Source organism: Notothenia coriiceps, unplaced genomic scaffold (assembly GCF_000735185.1).
Source record: "Notothenia coriiceps isolate Sejong01 unplaced genomic scaffold, NC01 NC01_scaffold00011189, whole genome shotgun sequence".
Classification (NCBI taxonomy): domain Eukaryota; kingdom Metazoa; phylum Chordata; class Actinopteri; order Perciformes; family Nototheniidae; genus Notothenia; species Notothenia coriiceps.
Window position 1 is genome coordinate 42,925 of NW_011343890.1, and position 9,620 is coordinate 52,544.

The 9,620-nt window shown below is 37.5% G+C and overlaps 1 protein-coding gene across 1 annotated transcript; it reads left to right on the plus strand.

Moving 5' to 3' along the window:
• Nucleotides 1–2,948: 2,948 nt before the first annotated feature.
• On the plus strand, nt 2,949–7,225 carry LOC104946573 (inositol monophosphatase 1-like). Its single transcript, XM_010772434.1, has 9 exons — nt 2,949–3,125; nt 4,436–4,529; nt 4,644–4,783; nt 4,878–4,982; nt 5,359–5,404; nt 5,488–5,596; nt 5,964–6,072; nt 6,739–6,890; nt 7,001–7,225. Exons 2-9 carry the CDS (start codon nt 4,467–4,469, stop codon nt 7,126–7,128), a joined length of 852 nt encoding a protein of 283 aa, XP_010770736.1. The 5' UTR covers nt 2,949–3,125; nt 4,436–4,466; the 3' UTR covers nt 7,129–7,225.
• The last annotated feature ends 2,395 nt before the right edge of the window (nt 7,226–9,620 follow it).

The following is a 9,620-nucleotide window of genomic DNA, read 5'->3' on the forward strand; positions in this document are numbered from 1 at the left end:
TCCTCAACCTGCTTACTCATTGAAAATCCACCTCACTTACAATCCTTCATCTAAATTCTCAACATCGAGACATTTTGTGAAAGCAAACAATATTGCTTTTCAGGTACTTGATCAACAATCTTGATATTGATATTTTCTCCGTATTGCCCAGCCCTACAGTACATACATTTATTCATTTTAGTTGAGTGTGCAGTGTATTTATGTCAATATAGGTTGAAAAGTTGGGTCAACCACTTTGGTCCAAATTCAAATATCTGAATTTGATGATTTGTCATAATCTGTATATGCTTCTGGAGATCCTCTTATATCTCATATAGCAGGATTTTCTTTTCTTTTTTGGTAAAATAGCCAAACTAGTATCGGATACATTCCCCAGAGGAAGAGTTAGAATAACTGTTCATTCTTAGCTTCTCATATAGCGCCACCATTAGGCAGAGATGGTATACACATTCTTTACTGAAGTAGAAGTACAGATACTTGTGTGTAAAAATACTAAGAGTTGAATTACTGACTAAACTTATTTACTCAAGTAAATGTATGGGCTTCAAAATGTACCTAAAGGGGACCTATCATGCAAAATGCATTTTTGTACGTCTTTTATACATGAATATGTGTCCCCGGTGTGTCAGGAAACTCATCAAGTGTCAGAAAACACAACCCTCTCTCTTTTTCCCTCATACCTTGACTTTCTAATTCAATTTTTGCCGAGGTTCAAGGCATTGGCTACAGACAAACAGTGCCATTTCTCCCACTAGTTCAAGCCGTGTGTGTGTGTGTGTGTGTGTCCCAAATAAAGTAAATTAATCCAATCCAACTTTATTTATATAGCACTTTAAAACCTCCAGACCAAAGTGCTGTACAGAGAGAGATACATAACATATAAAATCACACAGCTCAGCTAACAAAACATTAGGGCATGGTAACAGCATGGTAACAGCATGGTAACAGCATGGTAACAGCATGGTAACATGACGCTCGTGCCTCGCCCCCCTCCTTTGCAGGTGGGCGTGGCCAGCTGCAGCTCATTTGCCACAGAATCAGCCCCCTGCAAAAACAGGGCTGGAATAGAGCAAATAGAGCGAAATGAGGCATGGCTAAAATGCATGATCTGTTTGGTATTTTGAAAAAAAAACTTCACAGACATGTTTTATATAGGTATGGCCCTACAATATATTATTCAAATATAGCATGATAGGTCCACTTTAAGTAAAAAGTACCCATAACTACCAACCTCACTTTTTATTAATAGAACAGAGTTTTCATTGGTCCCTCTTCTTTAGAGAAGACCAGGAAATGATGGATACACAGATTGTGTTAAAATGAATAGACTCTAAATAATAATGATCACGACACCAAACGCAGATTCAAACTAAAGTAACGAAAAATAAGTAGTGGAGTAAAGTACTGATAACAGAAAAATGTACATAACGAAGTATTTGTCCTCACTACTTCCCACCTCTGCCATTAGGCCAAAGTTTCAGTTTGTCAAACACTTTTGTGACCAAATAAATTGCTAAATTCAAAAGGGACTAATAACCGTGCCAGGAAACATGACTGAGTCGACCTGCTCATTTTTCAGGATGCACCGTTGACCTTCAGCCACGTCAGCATGGTAGCAGGCCTCAGTTACAGCTGTGAGCCAGGGAAGCAAACATCCAAAACATCCGTCATCCTGAATAAATTATTCATAACCAAGACCTGCCAGAGAGACAGCAGGACTGATGTATTTGTTTTGCTTCTCCTATCACTTCTCCTCAGTCTGTCTGCACACATTTTACACTGCGCCTTATATTTAGTGCACAACAGGTACAACAGGGTGACAACTGCTCTCCCGCTGTTCCCTGTAAAACAAAAACTTTCAACAGACGCCATGATACCACATACTGATCTGCTAAGTTCAACAACAACGGTGCTCTGTTTATTTTAGCTGGCACAACTTGTGATATCAGGGTTTCTCCAGGAACTTGTATAGCAGGATGAAAACGCTACATGTCAAACAAATTAATATTCCATGACGATGCATATCAGCTCGCTAGTTCGCTTTTAGATAGTTCAATATTTGCTTTACTCTTCCTGTTTTTGCAGGTAACTCAACACATTAATATGAGTTATATAAGGTGTGGCTGCAACGATAAACATCATGCCCGAACGAGCCCCAGTAAAGAAAAATAAGTTTCAGCTTTTTTACCTACAGGGTATATCGGCCAATGTAGAAGCTAATGCATTATTGCTGTGTTTCTGTGATTCAGTAAGAGATATCACCACTATCGTTTCACCATTTTAGGTTCAGCCCAGTAAAGAGCTAAAGAGGGATAATGTCATTTTCTTGAGACATGCAGCATTGCCCACTAATTGAACAATCCCTCTTGCAGCAAGGTTTGACTTCCTGCGAGGCAACTTGGTGTTTTAAGAGAAGTAGCTTGAAGATCTTAGAGAACAGTACGTACTTCTTCAGGACTTACTTTGACGAGCGAACATAGATTCAGACATGTCTAGATCTGTTTATCTGCTGGTATATCTTTATAGAATATTTCCATGATTTGCACAATACTAATCGGGCATGCTTACATAATGACCACTGACTCACCAGAGAACCTTCCAGAGTATTCCTCACCAGTGGAATACAATAAAAGGACATGGAAGGAATGCCTGAAAGTTGTGAAATTGTCAGGAAATATAAAAGTGTGTTTGTCATTAAGTCAGGCTCTGGAATGTACACTCTTTTTTTCAAGAGGTTTAATGAGCTCAACACAGAGTATGGTATGTTACCTGTGTTTGGGATTTAATTACTACTCAGCTGTATGTGACAAAGACATAGCAAGGTGTGTCCTCCTCAATTGCGAAAACACCCCGAAAAATTCCACTAACTTATATTAAATCCCTCTGTAGAGTCAAGGCAGCTTCATGTGGTTGCATGTCTGCCTACACAGGCCGACAGACATTTTTTTTTTTTTCTTCAGGTTGCTATGAAGAAAAAAACATGAAGGTGGGGCTAGTACTTTTCCTACTCGGTGTTAGCTCTTTTGTGTTGCTTCATCGCTCCAATAAGGGAACTTAAAGTGCAGGTTTTCAAAAGAAAGTGCATTAGCAAACAGGAGCTGCCTCTGAACACCTGACTTCACAAGGTAAGATTTTATTTAAAAAAAATGTTTTTATAGCAATGCATGATGGATATATGTGTGCATACAGATGTGTGCTAATCTTAATAGTGGATGGATAATTGTTTTATGACTAAACTTTTGGTCATCTTTGTTTTAGCAGCAATTACTCTGACACACAATTTGCAAAGGCATAGATAATGCAGATTATGTGACGTAGGAAAAACTGACAGTACAGTTTGTTCTGCAACAACAATAAAATGAAAATGTTAAATCTAAATAGTGGTGTAATGCAACTCAAGTACTGCACATATTAAAAGGTACTGTTAGCTTTAGTTACATTTCAGATTTTGCATACCCTTCCTGTTCCGTTAAAACATTTGTGAGATGAAAAATAACCAGTAATATTTCTAGAAAAATAATCATATATATGTACGTTTTTAAAAGGGCAATACTATAATGTACAATCTATACTTTTACTTTTCATACTTTATGTTATTTTACCGGATAAGAAATTCCTAAACTAAAGTTGTGTTGTTTGCAACCAAGTAAAGGATCTGAATGCTTCCTCCACTTCCTATAAATTGTAAAGAACGACATGAAACATTGCAAAATAAAGTAGTGTTTTTCGAATTTGTAAAAAATAAAAAGCAGACAATGCAATCCATTTTATTTCTATAGCACATTTAAAAACAACTAAGTGCTGTACATCAACAACTGTTTAAAAAACATAGCATAAATACATAAAAAACAGAGATGACATGAAACAAATGTAAAACATGAGACGATGAAACCAGACCGGAAGCCACAGACTGAAAAACTCTCCTACATGACGTAAAAACAATACAAAACACTAGTAAGATAAAAACCCAAATGTAAAAGCACACGTGTCATACCTGGCCTAAAAGAAAAAGAATGGCACTTATATGCATTTTTACCTATTTTCTTTTACTGAAGACCTTCTGACTTTTTGTGCCCCACCCCACGTCTTAAACCAAACCTACGCCCTTGCCAACATCACATCCTCATGCCAATTTAAACCTGTAGACTCTTGTGGGGATTTAAAACAAACAGTTATGCCAGCTGCGGATGTGTTTCGCAACTCACTCTGTTGAAAGATGAGTGTGCTAAGCATGCAGGAATTTTATGAAATGTTATGAGGGACGGATATGGCGTCACCATTAACCCTTTTTGTGCCAGAAGGGCTTTTAACTTTAAAGGAAAAAAGGTTCTACGGTAATTATGTATTTATTTTTATTTGAATGCATTTGTATTGAATAACATGACACTTGCATGCAGTCATTGGTGAACTTTTACAAGCTTTATTCATTTTCCAGGTTCTTATCAGTAAGCATCTATACACACAGAATGGCTGACCAATGGCAGGAAGCTTATGATTTTGCCGTTCAAGTGGCAAGAGCAGCTGGAGCGGTACGTAAGAACCACTAAATGCACTTTTACTCCAGTGTAACTTTGATTAAAAATATACGCTTCTTTCCTCTCACGATCCCTAATCATGTGCCAATGATATACCATTTCTTTCAGGTAATAAGGAAAGCAGGGGAGGAGGAAATAAAGGTGCAGACAAAGAGCTGCACTGTCGATCTCGTCACCCAGACTGACGAGAGGGTGGAGAAAATCATCATTGGGTCTCTTAAAGAACAATTTGGAGAAGGCACACACTGGTAAGACATGGACACAGACATACACACATCAATATGTGATTCGTTGTACTTGTGTCATATCCTTGAATTTGTCATTGGCTCTTCTGTGTTACAGTTTCATTGGAGAAGAGTCAGTGTCAAAGGAGCAGCCTAGTATCTTAACTGATAAACCCACATGGATCATAGACCCTGTGGATGGCACCACAAACTTTGTGCATGGGTAAGATATCAGTGTTGCTAAAGGACAGTTTTTTGTGTGAATGAATGAACTTAAACTTGATAAACCAAACAGGACTAACCCAAGTTAAACAGTTAGCTTAGCATAAAGACAGAAATCAGGAGCCTAGCCACACCAGTTTTACCAGTTTTACTCTAATTTCCTTTTTAACAGACATAAGGTTATTATCAATCTTCTTTTATCAGCCAGGTAACAAATAAGCTTATTTCCCAACATGTGGATTCTACAAGGACTTTTCTTTACCATCTAACGAAATAGTTATTTGAAAAAAAACTGTTAAAAGATGCACAGTGTAAACAAGCTAAATGTATTCATAACGTGTAACACACCATTGACTAATGAATATACTTATTCACAGATTCCCATTTGTGGCCGTGTCTATTGCCTTTGCAGTCAATAAGGAGGTATGTCAAATAACACAAGAATCAATAAAGTTTATCCACACCTACAGTATGTTAAAAGGTTCAAACATGACTTGTGTTTTCAGTTGGAGTTTGGTGTGGTGTACAGCTGCATGGAGGACAAGATGTATAAAGCAAGGAGGGGGCAGGGAGCGTTCTGTGATGATGAACCCATTCAGGTGTCCGATGTGAAAGGTAACACTTATCTTGACTTTTTGTGTAGCACCAGTCAAGACTTTGAACTATTTAGCATATTTGAAAACAATAGGAGATTAGTAAAGAAGGAAATAACACAAATGAAGCTACACATGTGCTATCTTTTGCCTTGTTTTTGGTAATTAAAATGGCGTATATCTGGAAACACATCCTTCAGCATGTTCTAGGAATAAATTAGGGTAATAAAGCATTTAAGCACAATTATCTAAAGAAAATAAACGTTACTCACATTCTATATCGAGGATTTTTGACTTTGACTGTTACTGTATGTTCTAGTGTGCCAACTTGACAGTCACCGTCACACCTGTACTGTAATAGTAACGCGTTTGGCATGCTGTCATTGCAGATATCAATAAGTCCATTATCATCTGTGAGCATGGAACTGACAGGTCTCCGGAGACAGTGCAGAAGATCTTCTCCACGATGAAAAAGATTCTCTGCATCCCAGTGCATGGGTGGGTGGTTTTTCACATGTTGCCCTAGAATCAAAAAGATTTTCTCGGAAAGTTGACATTTTGTTTAGATACCTGACATAAGGTCTTTGGTTAAATCGTTTTTTAGAAAGTTTAATGTTTTTGTTAACTGGTACCTAATTAATAACTGTAACTTGTATATACTGACTACTCAAAAAAAAGAATTTAAAGTAATACATTAGTTTTAATTGACATAAAATAACCGGTTTCCCTTGGGGTTGTCTATAAGCTTCAATGGCTCAGAATAGAGGAAAAAAGGAGCTAGCCAAATGCTAGAAGCTAACTATTTTAGCATAGTAGTCTTAACTACCATCTCATTTAATTCAATTTGGTTAAGTTATCTTAAAGTCTTTTATTTCCATGAATTATACTGTGTTTGGAATGGATCCATTAAACAGATTAATTATGAATATTAGACATACAAAAACTGTAATAATACACATTGTAAATAATAATACAACATAATGGAAAAGAAGGATATCTTGGATCTTGGATTTTTACTTGCTTTGCTCATTTTCCAAAGTGAGAGTTTAAATGGCAAGGAACTGCAACTTTCTTTGTGTTACAGTTTGCTAGACCCTTTTTTCTTGACTCCCCCTCAGCCATTAGTACTGTCATCATTAAACTCTTACTGGTGTGTCCTGACAGGCTCCGTGGGTCTGGGACGGCTGCCACCAACATGTGCCTGGTGGCGTGCGGGGCGGTGGAGGCCTTCTTCGAGATCGGGATCCACTGCTGGGACATTGCTGCTGGGGCGGTTATAGTCAGAGAAGCCGGTGGATTACTCCTGGATGTTGACGGTGTGTATGCTTCATGTGATTTTAAATGAATAATTGGTCATTGGTATTAAAAGCAGCCTTCGTTTTTTGGTGAAACCCCTCTAAATTAAGCCTCTTTTTGTTAAATAAAGGGGGACCTTTCGATGTGATGTCTCGAAGGATGGTTTCAGGAAACAACAGGGTGATTGTTGATCGGATCATCAAGGAAATTGAAATATTCGATACGGTGAGAGACGACGCTCCAATTGTGAAGAAATGAAAACTTCCAAATGCATTGTGAAATAAATACCACATAAATGGTCCATCCAATTGCTGTGTGTCCTTAATAAAGTGAATGCGCTGTTATTATACTGATACTTGGTGTGATTCTTTGGCTCCACATCTTTAAACTATTTCAACTCAGTCCCCAACCTAAATGACCAGGTAATATTTTAACAGCATGGAAACTGCTGTACATTTCCATTTTTGTATACCAGGATATTTACATTTGCAAGCTTGTATTTTGTCTTACCTTACATTAGACAATATTTATTCTGTTTGTAGATCCTCATCAAGATATTTGTTCTGATTTGTATTCCTACACAGACGTGAACATTAGCACAACAGACTGCAGAAGAAGGGTTTCTGAGACTGATGGTTATTTTAACTGGATTTCCAATCAGTGAATTAATCTCTTCTCTCTCGGTCTCATATGACTCTAATGTGTAATTATCGGATGGAAATGAGTGGGATTCCACTTGGGTGATTACCCTCATTAGAGGCAACAGTCTTTAGCACTGAGTAAAGTCAATGTTGAAGTGACTTTATAAACACTGGCCCTGTCAAGTGTCATAAAATATGCTTAGTGAATATCACAATATTGCCCCATAGCCTCTCTTTCAGCATTATTACAGTTTACCCAGTTTTTGACACTCATATTACTGTTCACCACTAGAGGCCAGTAATGCATCAGCAATTAGTTAGTATCTTAAAGCGGCTCTTATTTAACACTGGTGGTTGAACTTGCAGTATTTTTTTATGTAGTCATTATAAGTTTGTTTTTGCGTGGACTGTACTTCAGTAGAGATTGACATTCTGCTCTGAAGTCCCTTTATGCTCCATCAACACCTTTTCTAGCCCCTCAAATCGGAAAAAATTACTCCACCCAAGAGATTAGGTCATTTTTCATTTCTGCTCTTGTTTTCCGGGTAATAAATAAACAGCTGGCTATGAGAATGGGCGCACGTGAAGAAGGCAGAGGTGTAGGAACAAGTTCAGATTGCAATAGTAGAAGGAACAGCCATTGAAGCAGCAGCAGCCAGCACTAACAGCAGGAAAAACAACAGCAGCGGCAGAGACAACAGCAGGAGGTTGGGGGGGATGAGGAATGTTTGAACTGGTGCCTTTGAAACATAAATAACTGCAATTTCTTTGTATAATTATTCTATACATCTACCACTGCTGTAGTCTATGATGATTTGTATGATGCTCTAATAGAGCTATTCTTTGTGTGTCTTTTATATGGCAAACATCTAACTCCACAATCCTTTGAGCATCGGATGCGAAATATAAAGATTTTTTTCATTATCATGTGTTGCAGTAGAGCAGGGCCAGATAATAGATGCAAATTCAGTACGTCTAAATGTTTTTGCTTGAACATGCCCGGAATGCCAGATGGCTGGAATTTGTCTTGTAGGACAAAACAGTAAATGTCACAGAGGTCAGAGGACTACACAAGTCAACTTATATTAACTTGAATTGATCAGCTTTTTCCTCTTTCTAAATATTCACTATACTATAATCAACGCATTTGAATAATGTTACATAAGCAGTTGAATTGACTTGTATGATGCAGCTAAGTTGATGCCATCTTTTTACGTTAATCTTGTAGATAAGTAAATTGTCGTTCTACCCCTCAGTCATTTTATTTTGAAGCGATGCTAAGGGAAATTATTTGGGTCATGATACTTTATTCAGAAGCAGTTAATACAGGTTTTTATATACCACATTAAAGCATTACACTTATGGCTCTTAACATGACAATGGCTAAGGCAAGGAAAGGTTTATTTATACAGTACTTTTCTGTACGCGACAATTCAAAGTGCTTTACAAAACAAATTAAAATACTTTTTAGGAATAAATACAGTAAAACACATTATATAATGGCATTTTACAACAGGCATTACAAAGCAAAGATAATAAAATAATCAAAATAAACACCACAGGTATACAATACATGTTTAAAAGGCATACTGTAGTTCGAATATGAGCAGCTCAATTAAAAGCAGCGGCAAAGAGATATGTTTTTAGTCTCGATTTAAAAATAGTAAGCGTTTCTGCGGACGTGCATGATTTGGGTAGTTTGTTCCAGAGTGTCGGGGCATAATAGCTAAATGCTGCCTCTCCATGTTTTGTTGTTACTCTCGGAACCGATAGCAGACCCGTCCCAGAAGACCTGAGGCACCTTGATGGCTCGTAATTATGTAGGAGTTCAACAATATACTTTGGTCCTAAACAATGTAATGATTTAAAAAATGGCAATAATACTTTAAAATCAATTCTTTGGCCGACTGGAAGCCAATGTAAAGATTTCAGAACCGGACTGATGTGATCCACTCTTTTAATGTTAGTGAGGACACGTGCAGCAGCGTTCTGAATCAGCTGCAGTTTTCTGATGAATTTCTTTGTCAGCCCTGTGAATACACTATGGCAGTAGTCGAGTGGTATAGACTACTTACTTTTAAATTCAGATGTTGTACACCATACTCAGGA

Excerpts from the sequence above, each read along its gene's own strand:
- LOC104946573 (XM_010772434.1), top strand. The coding sequence starts at position 4,467 with ATGGCTGACCAATGGCAGGAAGCTTATGATTTTGCCGTTCAAGTGGCA. Across the intron at positions 4,983-5,358 it reads ACCACAAACTTTGTGCATGG|ATTCCCATTTGTGGCCGTGT; the intron begins GTAAGATATCAG and ends ACTTATTCACAG. Across the intron at positions 6,891-7,000 it reads ATTACTCCTGGATGTTGACG|GGGGACCTTTCGATGTGATG; the intron begins GTGTGTATGCTT and ends TGTTAAATAAAG.